The sequence below is a fragment of the Halichoerus grypus genome, chromosome 7 (genome assembly GCF_964656455.1).
Source record: "Halichoerus grypus chromosome 7, mHalGry1.hap1.1, whole genome shotgun sequence".
In the NCBI taxonomy this organism is placed as follows: domain Eukaryota; kingdom Metazoa; phylum Chordata; class Mammalia; order Carnivora; family Phocidae; genus Halichoerus; species Halichoerus grypus.
Window position 1 is genome coordinate 108249665 of NC_135718.1, and position 21196 is coordinate 108270860.

Here is a 21196-nt window from a genome sequence, read left to right on the forward strand (position 1 = left end):
TGAATTTTCACTGCCTCTTTTAGGACCTAGTGGTAGAGAATTAGGTAAATCCTGCTTCTCGCTTAAAGGCATGCTAGAATCAGTCTTTCCAAGAGCTCATTTGTTTCCCTGTTGTCTTCATTCCCAAACCCTATTTCCCAATTGATGGGCACCAGCAATGCATGAAGATCATTTTCTCCTATCTATACCAATATTTCATAAACCAGTATTTCATCCAACACACGAATTTGTGTTAATCTATGTAAAATGGTACCTCATTGTTAGTTATTTGTTTTTCCCCAGTTATTATTAGCAAAATTTAACATCTCCTTATCTTTTCATAGCACAACACCTATTCGTTAAAGTGAAATAGTCTTTGTACAGAAATCACTCCCTTTGATGTTAATTAAATATACTAATGTTTTAGTTCATGACTTGTGCTCTGGGGGGTCTTGCATTTAAAAGTCCTTCCCTACCTCAAAGTCAGAAAGTTCTTCTCTAGCCCAGCCCCCTACCCGTTTTGTTAACTGCTACCCCAGCCGAGCTCAAGTGACATGGCCCCTTAGCACTGCACTGACTGCTGGTCGTTGGCCTGGCGTGGTCAGTGGGGAGAAAAAGGACTTCCCCACTCTCTTTGCCATCCACGGCTCCTGATCCTTTTCTGCTCTGGGTTGCTGTTTCTCCATTACATTAGGATTTAACCACCTTCTCTGGCCTCGGGAGGTTCTCTTGATTTTTCTGTTATTTTGACCCATCTGTTGATCTACTTGCTTTTGTGGCTTTTCGAAGATTGAGTTTAAGACAGTCAGGAGCCCTGAACAATGGATTATTTCTTTGTGCAGCTGTTTTGAAAGGTTTTATCATGACATGAGAAAAGGCTCATAACAATGAGTGAAAAGCAGGATACAAAACTGCGTATAATATAATCTTAATTGTGTGTCTATACACAAGAGTGTGTATGTATGTGTTTATATATATGTGTGTAAAGGAAAAAATGCTCATATGCCAAAATGTCAGTAGTTATTTCTGGGCTGTGGAATTATGGATGATCTTTATTTCCTTCATCATAACTTTTCTGTATGTTCCAAATCCTGCCCCTCCAACTTTTCTTCAGTGAGTGTGTATTTTTTAGCCAGGAAATTTCATTTTTTTAAAAATGATTTTGCTCAACCATCAGGTTGTATTTTTAGACCATTAGAGAGAAGTATCTTCAAATATATCTGTATTTAGTTGTCCTATGGGCTTATCCTTTTAGATTAATCTGTATAGTTTTCTGTCAATGTGCTTTTATCCAAAGCTTAGAACCTTTATATGGGTTTAAGCCCATTTTTTTTTGATGCTTTGTTAAAATTTATTTAAAAGTTTTACTATGAAAAATTTCTAACAAATTAGAATAGTTTAATGAACCCATGTACCCATTCCCCAGATTTAGCAGTTGCTCACATTTTGCTAGATTTGCCTTATCCTTTTTGCTGAAGTGCATATTAAAATACATTACATACATATTGATATTAAACTTATAAATATATGTACCTTTAAAATATATATACCTGCAGGGGTGCCGGCCTGGCTCAGTCAGTAGAGCATGAGACTCTTGATCTCAGGGTCGTGAGTTCAAGCCCCACGTTGGGGGTAGAGATTACTTTAAAAAAATAAAATCTTTAAAATACGTATAAGTATAAATATACATATATATACCTACCGATCAGCAATATCTTTTCTAAGACTACTTTATAAAATACACCCCCCAAAGATTTTTCTCTTCTGTTCTTCAACCTCCCAAACTAGGATTCTGGGTTTCCGCCGAGCCCCCTTGGTGGTTGGCAGATTTGTTAATCTACGGACAGAGATCAAGCCCGTTGCCACGGAGCAGCTCTTGAGCACCTTCCTAACCGTAGGTAAGATTATAGAGGACATTTAAATAGGGGAATAGTTAATAAGTTAAGCGGGACATCATTGAGCAAGCTGGTTTGTGACTTTTAAGAATTGAAGAACTCAAGGGACTACAAAAGCAAATTGGGCCACTTGTTTTCAGGCTCCTGGGGGTAATGGATCTAACAGTAGGTGGCCAGAAAGTGAAAATTTTCCCTAACGTACTTGGTTGTGTCTGTGAAGTTAGGAAGTGAGGTCATTTACTGATAGTGTAAGTAGGTAATAACTTTACTTGCTTCTGCCTGATTTTTTTTTTAAGGTTTTATTTATTTAAGGGAGAGAGCAAGCATGAGCAGGGGGAGGGGGCAGAAGCAGGCTCCCTACTGAGCAGGGAGCCTTATGGCGGGACTCGATCCCAGGACCCTGGGTACATGACCTGAGCTGAAGGCAGCCGCTTAACCGACTGAGCCATCCAGACACCTCTCCTGCTGCCTGATCTTAAAGTAAATCTCAAACTCAGATTTTGGCCTAAATCCGTTATTGTATGTATATCATTGACTTGGTGGTTTTTTCATATACGTGTACTCTCTTGGGAACTGTCTCTTTAGAATTGAGGGAACTGTAAGGCAGCTCTGAAGGAGGGTCAGAAATGCCCTTGGAGGGTTGGGTTTGGGCCTGGAAGGTCACCACTGCCCTGCTACTGTGCAAGGGTCAGCCTGTAACCCACTGTGCATGGACTTGACCCTGGTCCCTCTGGCCTCGGTGCTCTGTTCTTTCGCTCTGAGTAAGGCATCCGAGCTAAAATTCTTACTCCTGTTCTCCTCATGGACACAGTGAGAATGGGAAGACGTCAGAGGGGTCGGGGTCTCTTGTCTCAGCCTCATTGTGGTGACATTCTCAATGACGCAGTGCTCGGCTTTACAATAGGACTGTTGAAACAGACATTGCCAGATGGGTCTCACCTCGCTTTGCTAGAATGAATAGATTTGTATTTGAAATGAGGTGAAATTGAATATTTAAAGGACTTGTGACAGAGTCATCTTTCAGAATTTAAACCTACAAGGCTAAGGCTAAGGCTGGTCTTACAAATAATCCAAAGCGGACGGTGTCACTGATTTGTTTCATATGTTTTCTAATCACTTTTGCTTGTCCAATTTTATGCTCAGGTAGACATGAATTCCTGATGGATGAGAGGAGGTCAGGAAGAATAGGCCAGAGTCCCAGCTCTCTGGAAACTCACAGAAGGTTAACTCTCATACATGGTGCCAGGGGTGGGGGATGGAGAGGCCAGGCAAAGGTTTGTAGAGGAGGCTGTTAGCAACTAGACTGATTATTGAAGAATCAATAAGAGCTACCCAGGCAGCAAAGAGGAAAAGGCATGAGGCAAAATAATAGGAAGTCATAATGAGAATGAGGGCCTGAAGACCTGAAAGTACAGAGGATTGGTACCTTCGGGGAATGAGCTCCTGGATACAGCCTGCAGTGCAGGACGGGGTCTTAGTGGGGGCTGCCGTCACAGACAATCATGGACGATGTGGCTTAAACAGTAGAGATTTATTCCTCACAGTTTTGGAGGTGGGAAGTCCGAATCAGGGTGCCAGCACGCTTGGGTTCTGGTGAGGACCCTCGTCCTGGTTTATAGTCAGCCACTGTCTTGCTGTGTCCTCACACGGCAGAGAGAGAATGAGAGAGGAATCATCACTCCTGTCTCTTCTTAGAAGGGCACTAATCCCAGCGTGAGGGCTCCTCCCAACAGTCCCACCTCCAGATACCACCACACTGGGATTAGGGGTTCAACATCTGAATTTGGGGGTACACAAACATTCGGGCAGATAGAGGGATTGCACGGGAGATAGGCTTTAAATAATGAGCTGACCTTAGCACAATTTTTAAAAATATGTTCTTAGATAACTTGGTATTTTTAGATAACTTGATATAATAACAACTAAATTCTGCATAACCCTTGCAGCTTGACAAAGCACTTTCACACAGTTACCTTGTTTTGATCCTCTTGACAGAGTGCAGTAAGTAAGGGAGATTTACCCACATTTTATACTGAGAAAGAGGCTCAGAAGAGTTCGAGGACTTTCCTGAGTCACGTAGCTACTACCTCTTAGCCAGGATTCAGACCTGGATTTTCAGACTGTCACATATTTCATCTGCTTATATTCTTTCAACACAATGTTATTTCACTTCTGTGTGGTAGGCTCTGAACTAGGTGCTGAATATCCAGAAATGAATGACACCTCCCTGCCTTCAAGGAGCTTTGTCTGGTGGGGAAACCAGACATGTACAGAGGGCCTGTGACAGTGTGGACGGAAAGGGGAGATGCGCGGGTCAAGGTGTTGGTTCCTTGGTGAAGGTGGTGTTTCATCCAGGTCTTAAAGGGAGAATAGCAATCCCCCAGGGAGGTACAGTAGAATGTCCTAGGTGTTGAGACTCTTAACCTTTTTTGTACTATGGACTCTTGGCATGCTAGAGAAGCTTGGGGATCTTTCCTCACAATAGTGTTTTTAAATGCATACATTCGAATACATAGACTTACAAATGAAACCAATAATACTGAAATCTGGTTTTGTTATCAAAAATTCAAAGTTTGCAATATACTAGCATGTGCTTCGTTATTATTTAACACATTAAATAACAGATCTAGCAGTGATCCAGTAACTCATAATTTCAGACTGAGTATAAATGATACTTTGCAGTGTCTGCAGCAGTGGTTGATATGCTATGAAAAGTCTGTGGTTTCTTCTGGTGAAAAAGTCACAGGTAATGCTAATACCACCATGGTTTGCTTCCTACTATCATAATTGAAGGAATGCTGAGTTTCAGATAGAAGTTAATGAAAGTAAAGGGGCGCCTGGGTGGCTCAGTCAACCAAGCATCCAACTCTTCGTTTCAGCTCGGGTTGTGATCTCAGGGTCGTGGGATTGAGCCCCATGTCGGGCTCCACACTCAGCACAGAGTCTCTCTCTCCCTCTCGCTCTGCCCCTCCCCCCTCAACTCGTACATGCTCTCTCTCAAAAACAAATAAATCTTTAAAAAAAAAAAAGAAGTTAATGAAAATAAGAATGTAATTTTGTTCCCATCCAGTGCACAGGCTCTGAGTTAACCCTGCTTCAGGTGGAGGACAGCACGTAGACAAGGGTGACGAGAAGCGAGAGAAGCCCGTGGCAAGCTCAGGGGACTGTGTAGTTGAGCCGAAGTGAAGGGAGATATGGGGCTGGTGAGGGAGGAAGGCAGGTGGTCAGGACAGTGTCACCGACGGGCCTCGTGCAGCAGGCTTAGAACGGGACACTTTTTCCTTAGACACTCGGAGGCCATGAAAAGAGCTGGAGCTTGGGAAAATCAGATTGGAGTGCTGGAAGACCGGCCGCGGCAGCATCGTGGAGGCCGCCCTGGGAGGGGGGTGAGGTGAGGGCTGGAAGGATGTGGCGGCTGCCGTACCCCCGCGGGTGCAGGGCGAGTCACGGCTCGAGCAAGGACAGCGGGGAGGAAGCGTTAAGAGACACTCAGCAATTAGAATGGTACGAATTTGGTGAACATTTGGGCTGAGTGGGACAACTGAGAGAGAAAGAAAAAATTAAGAATGACTCCCCAGTTCCTGGATTGGATGACTCAGTGTATAACAAAGCTGTTAGCTGTCTTAGGAATGTGTGAAGAGGAGGAAGATCGTGAATCAGATTTTGGACATTTTGTTTCCTTGTGTGAAATAACAAGAAATACATGTATTGGTCTCTGCCTCCCGGTGCCTGACACAGAGCAGAGCTCGTAAAACCCTGGTAAATTCCTAAGCCATAAGAGCACAAGGAATAGCTCTTGTTCTAATGAGGTGACTCCACAAGTGGGCTAGTCACCAGAAAAACAAGCCATAATTGGAAGCTTGGAATTTTCAGCTCCCTGCCTCCCATCCTCCAGAGAGGGGAGAGGGGTTAAGAATAAAGTTAGTAATAGATCATGCCTACGTGAGAAAGCCTCCATAAAAATCCCAATAGTATGGGGTTTGGGAGTTTCCAGGTTGGTGAACCAACCATGTGTCACTGGCCAGGCCCCGAACTCCATGAGAACAGAAGCTCCTGGGTCTGGGACCTTGCCCTGTGTATCTGTCGGGCTTTCGACATGTATCCTTTGTAATAAACCAGTAATCTAGTGAGTAAACTGGTTTCCTGAGTCCTGTGAGCCTCCCCAGCAATTTTTTTTTTATCGAGGTATGATTGACATACAACATTTATATTAGTCTCAGGTATGCATTGTAATGACTTGAAATTTTATATATTGTGAAATGATCACCACAGCATCTGGTTAACATCCATCACTGTACATAGTTACGGAATTTTTTTCTTGTGATGAGAACTCTAAAGATCTATTCACTTAGCAACTTTCATATAGTATTATTAACTATAGGCGCCATGCTATACTTTCCATCTCCGGACTTACTTATCTTATAACTGGAAGTTTGTGCCTTTTGACCCCTTCATCCATTTCACCCACCTCTGGCAGCTACCAGTCTGTTCTCTGTATCTAAGAACTTGGTTTTGGATTGTTTTTGTTTTTGTTTTTGTTTTTAGATTCTGCGTGTAAGTGAGAACATACGGTATTTGTCTTTCTCTGTCTGACTTGTTTCATTTAGCATAATGCCCTCAAAGTCCATCCATGTTGTTGCAGATGGCAAGATTTCATTCTTTTTTTTATAGCCGAATAATATTCCATTGTGCATATATGGCACATCTTCATTCACTCATCAGTGGACACTTAGGTTGTTTCCATATCTTGGTTATTATAAATAATGCTGCGGTGAACATGGAGGTGCAGATATCTTTTCAAGTTAGTATTTTCTTTTCTTTTCTTTTCTTTTTTTCAGATACTCAGAAGTAGAACTGCTGGATCATATGGTAGTTCCATTTTTCAGTTGTTTGAGAAACCTCCATAGTGTTTACCATAGTGGCTACGCCAATTCACATTCCCACCAATGGTACACATGGCTTCCCTTTTCTCCACATCCTCACCAATCTTTCCAGTCTTCTTTGGAAAGATGTCTACTCAGATCTTCTGCTCATTTTTTAATCAGATTGTTTTTTGCTATTGAGTTCTAGGAGTTTTTTATATATTTTGGATACTAGCCCCTTTTCATTTTGTCGATGGTTTCTTTGGCTGTGCAGAAGCTTTTTAGTTTGATGTAGTCCTACTTGTTCGTTTTCACTTTTGTTGCTTTTGCTCTTGGTGTCATATCCAAAAAAATCATCACCTCATCACCCAGACCGATGTCAGGGAGCTTACTGCCTGTGTATTCTTCTAGGAGTTTTATAGTTTCAGGTCTTACGTTCAAGTCTTCAGTCCACTTCGAGTTAATGTTTGTCTGTGGTGTAAGATAGTGGTCCAGTTTCATTCTTCTGCATATGGCTGTCCAGTGTTCCCAATAGCATATAGTGAAGAGACTGTCCTTTCCCCATTGTATATTCTTCTGCCCTAGCAAGTTAACCAAACCCCAAGATGGGGTTCATGGAAACCTCAGATTTGTAAGCCAGCCAGTCAGAGCGCAGGTGACAACCCAGACTTGCAGCTGGCCTCTGAATTGGAGCACAGTCTCGTGGGCCCGACCCTTCAACCTGTGGGATCGGTTCCTGTCTCTGGGTAGACAATGTCAGAATTGAGTGGAATTGTGGGATACCCAGCTGGTGTCCAAGAATGCAGTTCTCCACAATGGAATTGGGTACAGAATCTTACCTTGACAGGAGCATCCAGGAGTAAATGTTGACTAGTCATTTAGGTGCTTTAGACTTAGTCTACAGCTTAGGAGAGAAGTGTGGGCTGGAGGTTTAGATTTGGTTATTAGAGGTGGTAGTTCATCCAAGGAGAGCACAGAGACCAAGTTGTTGATCAGAAAAGCAGTTATAAAAGTTACAAAATCCAGGAAATAATAAAAGATTTCGGAGCCTAGGTAAACGGGGATATTGAAGTCTGGAAAGAGATTGGAGCAAGATTATTAATAATAAATAGCCGGCATTGATTGGTCTCTGACACTGTCAGGCTTTGTGCTGAGCATTACTGTGGATTTATCTATCTCATTTACTCCTCACAACCCAGTGGTAGGGGACTGGTATCCATTTTACAGAGAAAGCTTAGGTAAAATCACATGCCCAAAGTCTCACGTCTAATGACTGTTGATGGTCCATATTTTAATCCCAGAAACATGACCCTACTTCCCACTCAACCAATACACCATACTCCATTCACTTATGAAGGGTCTTACCAAACTCAGGACTTTGGATTTTATCGTGTAGGCAGCAGGTTTCCTACGCCAAGCAGTGTTTTGCTTTGTTTTTTGATTGTTTTTTGAATCAGTAATACATTCACATAACTCAAAATTTTTTAAAAATATTAGAAAGATTGCAATAAGGGGCGCCTGGGTGGCTCAGTCGTTAAGCGTCTGCCTTCGGCTCAGGTCATGATCCCAGGTCCTGGGATCGAGCCCCACATCGGGCTCCCTGCTCCACGGGAAGCCTGCTTCTCCCTCTCACACTCCCTCTGCTGTGTTACCTCTCTCTCTCTCGCTGTGTCTCTCTCTGTCAAATAAATAAATAAAATCTTTAAAAAAAAAAAAAAAAGAGGGGCGCCTGGGTGGCTCAGTTGGTTAAGCGACTGCCTTTGGCTCAGGTCATGATCCTGGAGTCCTGGGATCGAGTCCCACATCGGGCTCCCTGCTCAGCGGGGAGTCTGCTTCTCCCTCTGACCCTCTTCCCTCTCGTGCTCTCTATCTCTCATTCTCTCTCTCTCAAATAAAATCTTTAAAAAAATAAAATAAATAAATAAATAAATAAAAAGAAAGATTGTAATGAGAAGTTTTCCTTTCATCCCTCTGTTCTTCCTCCTTCCTCCCAGTGGTCATCTCTATTGGTAATTTCTTTATGTCCTTTCTGTACGAAATAGGAATATATATTTTTATTTAACTGCCATTATATAAAACATGTCACACTGTACATACTTCTGCATCTTATTCTTTTACCTGATACATCTTTTACCTAACAGATCTTGGAAATCTATCTATTATCACATAAAGAGCTTCTTCGTTCTTTTGTTGTGTTACCAGCTGCAAAGTAATGCGTCGTATGGATCTACCATAATTCATTTAACCAGACCTTTAGTACACATACACGTTCCAATCCTTTTTTTACAACCAGTGTTGCCCAGAATTAACACGAACAGACGTTACTTCACACATGATCAAATATATCCAGAAGTGAAAGCACTGGGTCACAGGGCACATGTATGTCGAACCAGGTTACGTTCCTGGTAGTGACGCGTGAGGTCTCTGTTCCGCCAGTGGCACCAAAGGCATGTTTCCCGACTTTGGCTTTTGTCTGTTTCACGTGTAGCAGCTTTATATTTAAGAGGCATTTGTATTTTCTTTTACCTGTCTTTGTGTATCCTTTGTTCACTTTCAGCTCTGCCCCTGGTCTTCTCAGTGTATAGGAGTTCATACACAGGGAAAATAGTCCTTTGTGATATAAATATTTTTTCCCAATTCTTTAATTTCTTTTGATTTTGCTTATGGTAATTTCTTTTTTCTTTTTTTTTTTTTTTGCCTTATAGACATTTTTGTTTGTTTTTAATGTAATCGGTCCATCTTTTCTTAGAGGTTTTCTGATTGTGAATCATAGCCTTGCTTACTCGAAGATTATGGAAGAATTCCGCCTTTTTTATTTTAAGTACTTTTATAGTTTTATTTTTCACGTTTAAGTTTTTGTCATAGTTTTAGAATTTATCCTAGTATGTGGAATGAAGTATGGCTCCAGCTGGTTGGGGTTTTTTTTCCACTGAAATAAATTTTTGTTTCTATGTATTTTCATTTCTGGATTTTCTGTTCTGCTCCTATCTGTTCATGAGTTGATCTGTTTTGATACCTGGTAAGATTAGTCCCCTCTCTTTGCTATTTAAGAGTTTGCTAGCAGTTCTTTCTTTTTCCTTATAACCTTAAAAATCATCCTTTCCAGGGGCGCCTGGGTGGCTCAGTCAGTTAAGTGTCTGCCTTCGGCTCAGGTGCTGGGATCGAGCCCCATGTCAGGCTCCCTGCTCAGTGGAGAGTCGCTTCTTCCTCTCCCCACCCCTTGGCTCATACTCTCTCTCTCGCTTGCTCTCTCTCTCTCAAGTAAATAAATAAAATCTTGAAAAAAAAAAAATCCAGGGCACCTGGGTGGCTCAGTCGTTAAGCATCTGCCCTCGGCTCAGGTCATGATCTCAGGGTCCTGGGATGAAGCCCCACATCAGGCTCTCTGCTCAGCAGGGAGTCTGCTTCTCTGTCTCATTCTCCCTCTGTGCTCTGTCTCTCTCTTTCTCAAATAAATAAAATCTTTAAAAAAAAAAATCCATTTTAACCTGTAAAAGATCTGTTGGTATTTTGATGGGATCAAGTTAAATTTATAAGTTTATATTTTTATAATTATAAACATTATATATGTGGTATATTGTTCCATCAGTTCAAATATTCTTTACTTAGAAACGTTCTTAAGGTAGAAGAATGATAGCATCAGTTTTGCGGGTGGGTGTGGAGTGTGCGCTGTACCAGGGGTTGGAAACACTAAGGCTTGAGGGCTGCTCGTCTCTTCAGGGACACACGTGTGTGAGAACCGAACAGTCATTAAAGGAGTATGTGAGGGGTTTACAGGCAGGAAATCAGCTCCTTTGATGGCTGTATTTACTAGGGATGGAGCACCGAGAAGGCATTACTTAACCTTTTTAGATCGTTTTGTTTTTTACACTTTTTATTTTGAGATAATTTGGAATTTATATAAAAGTTGCAGAGATGGTCCAGAGTCCCCCAGATTCCTTAGTTAGTAACACTGTCAGACCATTTGAGAATAAGGTGCGACCTGAATGCTCCTTACACCAGCGTGTGAAGACCTCGGTACTTCCTGACCACCAGGACGCTCTCCTGCCCGGCCGCATCCGGTCATCGACAGCGAGAGATGCGCGCTGATGCAGCAGCAGCATCTGACCCACAGACCCGGTTCACATTTTGCCACTTGTCCCCGTAATGCCCTGTAGAAGTCCAGAACTCACTCTAGGATCACATGTTGTGTTCGTTGTCAGGTCGTTTTAGCCTCTGTCCTTCTGGAACAATTCCTCACTCTCCTTATTTTTTTGTGACCTTGACATTCGGTAAGAGTGCAGGTCAGTTACTTTAAAGAGTACCTCTTTATTTGAGTGTTTCTGACATTTCCTCATGATTTAAAAATGCTGGCGGGAATACCAGAGAAGTGCTCTTGTGCTTTTCTCGGTACATCCTGTCAGGAGGCCCACGATGGAGATTTGTCGCTGTGTCCCATTACTGGTGATATGAGCTTGTGTCCCTTGATTAAGATGGTAGGTCTCTGTAAGGTTTCTCCAGTGTCCAGTTAATAAGTATTATTATTAACGGAGTGCTTTGGAGTATATCACTATGAACTCTCAGACTCTTAATTTACTCAGTTATGATTTGCTGTTACTTATTTTGATGCTCAAGCTGTCCCAGATTTGACCAGTGGGAACTCCTACACACTGTCTCGTGGGTCCTTTGGAATGTCCCCATCGTTCTCTGAGTGCTTCCTTACCCTGGCATAGCAGTTGGACGCAGGCCCATCTTGTACTTTCTTTGCCCCAGCCCTAGAGTCACCTGTTTCTCCAAGGAGCCCTGGGTCCCTTTAATACAGTAGTAAAATGATATTTAGAAACTGATGTGTGAGTGCTAGGTGTTTACTGCCATTGCTGCCTGGTCTCCATTGTTTCTAGGCTCTCTTGAGGGACAGAGGGAGGAAAGCTGTACACACACACACACACACACACACACACACACAAGCATCTGTATCTTTTTCTATATCTCTCTTCCGACCAGTCACTCCAGTCCAGTTCTAATTCAACACCACAAGATTTATTCTGGCTTTCTCCCTTTCTATGAGTTAACCTCCCTTCTCCATCTGTGAAAAGCTTGGTTCCCATTATCCTCAGTGTATTTATTTATCTGCTTGACACCCCACCCCCCAGTACCCACACTCCTGGCCCAGAGCCTGTCCCTAGATGGGCCCACTCTCTCTCTCCCAGGCGCTCTGGCCAAAGTGTTGGCTCTGACAGAAGAGGAGAGGGCATGACTTCCCTTTACTTAGACTTGACTCCTGGGAGAGGGACTGGGTAGCAGGGCCCCAAGGGCAAGGAGGCTTTGATATATATCCTTTCCTGCCCTTTGACATTTTTTTTCACTGTGTGCTTTTTTTTTTATGACCTGTATAGAAAATAAATGTTTAAATATCATTCAGGATCATTGTTTTCACAGGATCTGTTCACTTAGCTGTTCCCTTCTACATCGTTAGGGAGAATTCAGAGTCTTCCTTTTTTCCTTAAGTGTATTTGGCTCCTTTCTCTCCCATAGGAAATAACACTTGTTTCTATGGGAAGTGTTATTACTGCCGAGAAACAGAGCCGGCTTGTGCTGATGGAGACACGATGGAGGGATCTGTCACACTTTGGCTTCCAGATGTGTGGCCTCTGCAGAAACACCGACACCCATGGGGCAGGACTTACCGCGAGGGCAAACTGGCCAGGTGAGTGCTCCCGTGAGCCCCCATTTCGTTCTGTCCAAGGAGGTGGGGCTGAGGGCAAACCTGCCAGGCAGGGACGCCTCTTCTCTGTGTTTTCAACAGGGCCAGCTACCGGGGCGCCTGGGTGGCTTCATTGGTTATGCATCCGACTCTGGGTTTCAGCTCAGGTCGTGATCTCAGGGTCGTGAGATGGAGCCCCATGTAGGGCTGCGCGCTGGGCGCAGAGTCTGCTGGGGATTCTGTCTCCTCTTCTGCCCCCGCCCTGCGCTTGCATTCTCTCTCTCTCTCTCAGAACAAAACAGTGCCAGGTACAGGGCTGGCACCCAGTAACCCTGGTGGTGCTCTTTGCCTCCAGGTGGGAGTACGATGAGAGCTACTGCGATGCTGTGAAGAAAACATCCCCCTATGACTCAGGCCCCCGCCTCTTGGACATCATTGACACTGCCATCTTTGATTACCTGATCGGCAATGCTGACCGCCATCACTACGAGAGTTTTCAAGATGACGAAGGCGCCAGTATGCTCATCCTTCTCGATAATGCCAAAAGGTAGGACCACAGGACCATCCTCGTCAGTTAGGGCCTGGTCAGGGTCTTTGCTTTTGGCACCCATCTTTCCATCCTGCTCAGGGTTCGTACTCCTTCTGCCCTCAGGGTTCTGAGGACTTTAAAAAATGGAGAAGTAGGTTTTTTTCCAAGGAGGCCAAGACTCTATGATTCTCAACACAGACAGCTGGACGCCAAGGTCTTTGATGTATCGCTACCTATATCATTCTTCCTTGACTGTGATGTCTAGAATCTTGAGAGATACATATTGAATAGAACATGAAATTTAGGGGCGCCTGGGTGGCTCAGTCGTTAAGTGTCTGCCTTCAGCTCAGGTCATGATCCCAGGGTCCTGGGATCAAGCCCCGCATCGGGCTCCCTGCTCCGTGGGAAGCCTGCTTCTCCCTCTCCCACTCCCCCTGCTTGTGTTCCTTCTCTCGCTGTGTCTCTCTCTGTCAAATAAATAAGTAAAATCTTAAAAAAAAACAAACCATGAAATTTAATTCCTGTTAAATTGATTCTATCCAAAGGTTCATGCAGTTTAAAAAAGTAATTTGTTTGATAGGATGTTTTGCTATATTTATGGCAGTCTAGACCCAGACTTTTTGTGATCATGAGAAGAGCAGTTCCTTTTGTTATATAAAAACAAGTTACTTTTGTCTTGATTAAGACAATCTTACTTATTTTGAATAAATGGATGGTCCTTAATTTTTTTAGGGGTGGGCTCTTTGAAGAGCATATTATGTTTTCAGTTTGCCCTGTGCCTTCTCTGTGGTGCCCGATTCAGTACCGTACTTTTAGTGACATTTAGTAAGTGTTTGCTAAATAGAATACTTCCTTGGAGCCCAGAATTGTCCAGGCTCTAGGTCACTACCGCTAACATTGGTTGCTGAGAATAATCTGAGACAGGGGTCCTCAGCGAAGAACGGCCGAGTGGCACTTGCGGATGGCGCCCCCACATCACCCCGAGCAGGGGGCTGACGCCTGCAGAGAGCGGGCGCCGGCGCACACAGCGGAGCTGGTAGAGGCCGGTGCTACGTGCGTTCCTGAAAACCTTTACCGTGACTTACACAAATGATCTTTTTGTGTGTGTTTGTTTAATGAGTGTATGCACTGTGGAAATACACATGGAAATAGTTGTCTTTGCCGTTTACTATTGGAGGGCTGCACTGTGCTCAGGGCCCCCAGACCTTCCAGCTATCACGGTGAGCTTCCAGCAGAGGAGTAGAAAGTTGAGTTTTCCCAGAACCGGTTCTCCTCGTGTAACTCTGAATTACTGCTGAGGTCATTTTTACAGATGCTTTGAATTACTGTTTTCTCAGCTTCCGTGAGCCGTTTGTCCAGTTTGAATCTGGCCATATGCTTACTTGTAGGGATAGGATAATCCTGCTCTTTTCTCATGGGTGATTTCGAGGTAGAACAACTTGTTACAAGTGACGACCATCTGTGTGTTAGTGGGAACCATGTGGATAGCCTTTATTTCTCTCCTGCCCCCCCGCCCCCATAAAACCTCCAGGTCTTGGGGTCCTCCCTTTGGTCCATGGGCTCCGCACTGCGTTGTGTGGTTACGATTCGGCACCTTGCTGTAGCTGGCGGAAGACAGGAGGCTTGTCAGTGAGGGCGTTTGTTTTTGATACCGCGTACAGACTGTTAGGAATCCTGTGTCTGATTGGTCATGCCCCGTTTATTTTTAATTTAAGTGATTTGAGCCACGGGAGCATGAAATTATCTAGGATCACATTTGGGTCGTCTTAGAGAATTTGCTCTCGCTTTGATGCTAAAAAGGCAACTGGTGCCACTGAGTAATTCATTAAGTTTTAATTTAATTTTCAGCTTTGGGAACCCGTCGCTGGATGAGAGAAGCATTCTTGCCCCCCTCTATCAGTGTTGCATGTAAGTTCCGCACAGCAAATACATGGGCCTGTGTCATCTTCCTTTCCAGGCTCACGTAACAGTACATCCATTTCCTGGGCCTTAAAACTTCCTAAGACCTGAGCAAGTGCTTTTCATGCTTTTCCATCCCAGAACCTGTGGAGCTCAAAATTCATTTCAAATTTTGTATGAATAGGAATCTTCAGCCTATTCAATAATATGTATTCATGTTTGTTTTAATATCAGAATATGATCCTTTGATCATATGACCCTCGCCAGAACTCCAGTACACTCTGCGTCCCTGGCTGCTGTACCTTGTTTACCTTGGGGTTTGAAGTCCTCTCACTCCCCACCACAGACCATCTGTGGTTTGCAGATCTCAATTTGAAATTGTATCAACCAGATGTAACTTTTTCAGAGGCATTTACTCACGTGTTTTTTTCAAGTCTGTATTAGAAAACAAAGAAATTAAAAGGTAAATCAAAATGAGATGAAGACCAGGCTCTAAGGAGCTCCTTTTCAGAGCATTATTGCTGGTTTAAGATTTAAAGGGGAGTATTAAGAATCAGCTGGGTTGCACGTCGCTCAGCCAACAAGGAAACAGAAATCCGGGAGCACCACGTCCTACCGGTTAACTGCCCGAGACACTCAGATCACATCCAGTCGCCCCTCCTGGCAACCGGGCTCTTTCTCTTGTCTCTCTTTTTAATAGCAGCAGTACAGTATTCTGCATTAAGTATTGACCCAAGCACCCCTTGTTTTCATTAATAGGCAATAGTACGGCCAGTCAAAAACGACGTCTTTGAAAGAAGATGTTTTTGTAGTAATAGTGTTGTCCGTCTGATCCAGTCAGAAGCTAGAAAAGACACAGTGGGTTAAATGGGAAAGTTGAGTATAAAGAAGCTCTGATACAAGCATAACTATAAAAGGAAACTTTTTAGGGCTGAGGGAGAGTACCCTAGGAAGGACAAACTTGGAAGGGAACCCTGTCCCCAAGGCTAGGGTGTGGACTTCCATGAAGAACAGTCCGGTCCACGGGAGAGCGGAGAAGTTGGCTAGTTTGCAGGCCCTGGGCGAGCAGGAAGCAGCCCTCCGGGGTACAGGTTCGGGCAATGACTTGCACCTGTGTTCAGGGCATCACGGAGGGAGGGACGGCTCGGGAGAAACCGCCTGGGCTGCAGGCAGGGCATGTGTGTGGGCCTGCAAAGGGAGTGGGGTGCCAGCATGGGCAGGTGGCCCTCGGGGCCCGGGTTTCCATGTCAAGAGGGCCTGCTCATCCTGGCACTGTGGCCGGGGCAGAGCACCGTTTGATGACCCCTCCCCCTGACTCCCAACCCGCTTGTGCAGCAACCAGAAGTGTCTGCAGTATCCCTCCAGTGACATCGACGGAGAAAGCTTGACAGGAGAGATGCTTCAAGGAATTCTCCGCGTTATAGCAGGGCATACATATATGGAGAGCGAATGTGGGGCTGAGAGGCGGACAAGGGATGCCTTAGTCACACAAGGGAAGCTCTGATGCTCTGGGCACCTGTCGTGGACTTGACAATAGCAAAATCACACCGCCTCTGTGCTTGTCGGCCCCTTCCATGCTTTGTCCAAAGGTCGCTCTTCCTTTTTAAATAGATGCAGGACGGGCTGCCTCTTGCAGAGTCAGACTTCTTTGTCTACCTCGTAATTCCCACATTACCCACAGGAAGTGGGTAGAATTATAATATTGATACTATAATTGAATTATAATATTAATGGTAGGAATTTTTTACATTCAGAAACACAAAAAGAAAATTAAAACTGTCCATTAAGATGTAAGGGTAACTCCTGTTAACATCATAGAGACTTCGTTCTAATCATGTGTATATGTCTGTATATGTATGTGTGTGTGTGTTTATACATACACATTTTCTTTCCCCACAGATTTGGAGTAAAACTTCTCCCTTTAACTTTTTTCCCCCACCCAATATTATATTACAGGCATTTTTCAAGCCACTAAATTTTCAAAACTATTTTTAACGGCTGCATGGTATTCCCTCGAATGGATAAGTCATACATTTAACTGTTTCCCAGTAGCTGAACATTCAGATCTTTCACATTTTTCCATTACAAATTTAGTTACACATTGGAATGAACATGTGTAAATCTTTGCATATACCTCTGATTAATTACCTAGAAAAAAAATATCAGAATGTGGTAGTATGACTTTTTCATCATGTAGAGGTCCTTCAGAAACATTTTTTTTTTTTAGTTGAAACATTTTACATAATTATTTCCCCAGCAGGCTTTAATCTCCTCTCGATAGTAAGAGGTTTCACATAATCTGCCTTAAAACTCTCTCTTCCAGCATTCGGGTGTCCACCTGGAACAGACTGAACTACCTAAAAAATGGTGTGCTGAAGTCTGCCTTAAAATCTGCCATGGCCCATGACCCCATCGCCCCCGTGCTGTCCGAGCCTCACCTGGACGCCGCGGACCAGCGGCTCCTGAGCATCCTGGCCACTGTGAAGCAGTGCACTGACCAGTTCGGGGCGGACGCCGTGCTGGTAGAAGACAGGATGCCTCTCTCCCACTTGTAATCCGCACCGCAGGATAAGCGAGACTCCTTTTTACAAAGCGAGAGAAACAGCACAATCACTTCCGAACGGTCTGGGGTGGATCGGAAACGGCCGGCAGCAAGCTCTGGTGAGGGGGGTGGGCAGGGTGGCCTTGGATGCCTTTGGCAATTTCTCTAGGAGAAACGAAAGCAAAGACTACAGGTGTCCGAGCCCAGGAGTGTTGCTGCTGAACCACCCGGTGTCCCCGGCCTCGGCCCCTCCAGTGACGGGCCTCCTGGCTGCTCTGCCTCCCTCGCACGCCACGGGACAGACAGAGGTGTGACGTTTGGCTAGGCTAATGCTGGGATTGGTTCCGGAGTGTGTAGTTTGAGTTCATCCCTAGAATCCTTTCTCCGCCCCTGTGGAGTTTCTGAAAACACTTGGCCATCTCTGGAGTCCTTTTTTCACCGGGACTAGTCCAACTGGGAATTTGACAGCCTCCTGAGGAGGGGCAGCCAGGAAAACCTGGCCTGCTCTTGAGCCAGAATAGCATGCTCTGTGGGAAGGGATACGTGTTTGGGATAGAATTAGTGGGAAAGACAAACGCAGGGAAGATGCTTGGGCTTTTAAGCGATTGGCTGGTAGTGCTTTTCGTGATCTCTAAGAGGAGGGAGGAAGAGACGGCACCAGAAGTGGCGGGGGGGGGGGCGGTATTTGAGTTCTGCGGGTGTGGAAAAGCAAACATGACTGGAACCTCAGATCTGCGTGCTCACCGCTGTGTCCCAGTTAGCCCCCAAACTGTCCAAGCAGGGTTCTCTCATGGAGACTTTTCTTTCTCCCTTTTGCCCAAAGCAGGCAAATCCTTCCTGAATTAACAAAGCAAACTGAGCTAATAACCCCTTGAATGAGAGTTAAGTTGCCTGCGATCTCTGCCATCCTGATTTCTCATCTGAAATGAATTTCCACCTCAGCCTTTAAGGCATTTGGTCACTGAAGCTGCTCTTCCCAAGAGATTGGCGGTCCTGTCTGTCCCTTTCTCGTGGGAAAAGCCAGCTCCCTGGCTCGGCCGACCGCGCGTGTTCTGCTGGCGGCTGGGCCTGTCTTGTGATGTGGGCCATGCCGACGACTGGGAACAGCGTTGAAGCTCTCAGAGCCTCAAAATGAAGGAGGTTACCAGGAAGAGCCTTAAGATTTTGATTTGTGTCAAGCCCTCATTTCCTTGTTTAATTTCGTCGGGCGTTCGGAGGCGGTGGTGGAGCGCCAGTGTCCCTGTCCCGGGCGACAGAAGCCCAGGCTCAGCTCGGTCTGTGTTCCAGCAGAGCGTCTCGGACCCGTGAGCCGTTGCAGCCTGCCTGGCGGCCAGGCCAGCCTTGCACTTCTGTCGAGCAGGGGCTGCTATTTAAACAGTGTGGGGGAGCAAATGTAATGCCAGCCAGTGGAGACCAGTGTGGGGCAGCCTCCCTTTCAAAAACAGCCTAGAGTCTGTGTCCTCATTTTCTCGCGTTGAAAGAGAGCTGAGTAACCTGTAACTAAACAGCATGAGGTCAGGGCGCTTTTGTACTTTGTATGTACATTTTGAGACATCCACAAGAATGGGTTGAGTTGTAAAAAAAGGTGTTGAGCCTAACTAAGAAGCCAGGTATTAGCACTAAACACTGAAACGGTGTTAACAAAAGGAGGCCTTAGATTCCAATTTTAAGGCCATTTCCTGTGTGCGTCAAGTAAAATTCCCAGTTGAGCTGGAGAATACCGTGGATGGTGCTCGTGCAGAGCGTCGGGGAGCTGGCTGGAGGGAGGCGGTGGGCAGGAGGCAGCGCGCTTGCCTGGGTGAATGTTGGTTCAATTAAATGATGGACCAATGTTCTTGCAGACACGGGGCGCCTGTAGTCTGCTGCAGCGGAAGGAGTAAGAATTGTTCCCCAACTGGGAGCTTCATTCATAATGTTGAAGGCAGAAGATATTGCTAAGGAAGCAAGCAGGAGGGAATGTCGCATCGTTTTTTCAAAACACTGCAGAAAATGTATAATTTCATTCTCTTTCCTACTGTTTTAAAATTCTTGATCTTAAGAGGTGTTCAGATCTATTGAGGTTGAAGTCTTAAGCTAATAGGGTGGTGTCACAGGACTCTTGGAACATAGATTTATGTTCTCATCAGGATTGGATTAAGTTAAGTTTAGGCAAATCTTAGAGAAAACCAACCAAAAGCTTATAGCCGTGAAATGCACAAAAACCAAAATCTGTTTGAAAAAGAGGCTGATATCTTTTTTTTTTTTTTTTTTTAGTTTTGTCACCGTGTCCTCTTTGTGGTTTCTTTAGCACTAATAGACAAGTCACTAGAAGGGTTCCTGGGCAGCCCTAGGTTGGGTGTGCCTAGCCAACATCTAAAGGTAGAGGTGGATACACTTTATATTTTCCAACTAGGAAAATCAGAACTGACTGCCATTTCCTTACCTCCTCCCACTCCTTAAATATGTTTATTCCAGAGTTTGAGTGGGGAAATATGGGTATAGAAGTTTTATTCTAAATTGTTCTTTTAATATGAGGCTATATTGTGGGTTTGGGTGTAAATAATTTTCTGTGCAAAACAAATTAATAGGATCTGTGATTTGCTCAGAGTATTGTTCGATAATATATTAATAAGGCATTTCTCCCTGTTGCACTCAGGACTAATATATCAAATGAAATTTAAGGAGGAAATGGAAGAATTCAGGTACATCCATTGCATATTATTTGGGGAAAGATGAATCCTGTACATGGCAATTTTTCAGTGTCACCTGAACAACAAGTTCTTCAAGGACATTCGTGTTTTCTTTTCCATAAAAAAAAAAAAAGAAAAAGGCTTTTGGCTTTTCCTTCGGATCCACCATATTCCTTCAGCGTCCATTCTCAGTGGCCCCTGTATCATCTCATTTGACTGTAAATGACCACACCTCAGTGGCAATAAAACCGCATCTGTCAGTGAGCTGTCCTATAGGTGTGATCTTGTGAGCTTGAGCTTCAGGAAACATGAGTAAAGGCATATGTATGTATATAGTCGTATCTGTATTGTAGCAAGAAAAAAATGTATTTATTTTGACACAGGAAAACACTGACTTATGTTGCTGAAGAACTTGAAGCTAGTGAAAGGGTCACTCCTCAGTCTCTGCGAGTGGCCCCGACGTGACATAAAAGACCATTCAGCCGGCACCTGCTGGGCAGCTCCGGTGAGCCGGCCGCGGCTAGGCACCCGCGGGAGCCAGACACACCTGACTTCGTGCAGCCTGTCGTCCAGGGGAAGGCCAGTTTCTCTCCCTTCGATGCCTCCAGTCTGGGTTGAAAAGGCAGGGGCTGGGGATGCCACTGCCACAGGTTTTTAAAGGAACTAAGGTGTTCCTTGCAAATACAAAGCCTAAGGGGGGGATCTGGGAATAACTTACTGGGAAGCTAATTTATTTGCTTAAAAGGGAGGTGTAGGAACCACTACCTTCTGTTTTGATCTGCCAAGGATTTCGTCTCAGCGCTGCCGCACGGCGGGGGATTGGGCTTGGTAAGACACCATACAGGACAGATACGCACCGAAATTTCTAATGTGTTCTATGGGTTTCAATTCTGAAAAAGAGAAAAAAAAAACGAATAAAGATTTTAATAAGTATCGATGTATCCTCTTTTCCTCTTATTCCTTTTTTTCCCTTCAAGCTATTTTCAATGTTCTCTGTTCCAACTTCCTGTGTGTTTTGTTAGGGGACAGAAAAAGATGACCCCTTCTGCTCCCACTTCAACCTTCACAGGGCCTGTTCCATGGTATCTGATGAGTAAGACCTTTGCACGTGCTCACTAGCCTCCAAAAGGCCCATCCC

The 21196-nt window shown here is 44.5% G+C and overlaps 1 protein-coding gene across 14 annotated transcripts in view; it reads left to right on the forward strand.

The window, feature by feature from the left end:
• The window catches only part of FAM20B (FAM20B glycosaminoglycan xylosylkinase), a 42450-nt gene extending 21459 nt beyond the window's left edge, over nt 1-20991 (forward strand). For all 14 annotated transcript variants that reach the window (XM_078078031.1, XM_036120941.2, XM_036120938.2 and 11 more), the window contains 5 exons: nt 1768-1877; nt 12251-12422; nt 12775-12966; nt 14797-14856; nt 17171-20991. In XM_078078031.1, the coding sequence (XP_077934157.1) occupies nt 1768-1877; nt 12251-12422; nt 12775-12966; nt 14797-14856; nt 17171-17402 (766 nt within the window). In that variant the 3' untranslated portion in view covers nt 17403-20991. The remainder of the gene's footprint in view (nt 1-1767; nt 1878-12250; nt 12423-12774; nt 12967-14796; nt 14857-17170) is intronic.
• The last annotated feature ends 205 nt before the right edge of the window (nt 20992-21196 follow it).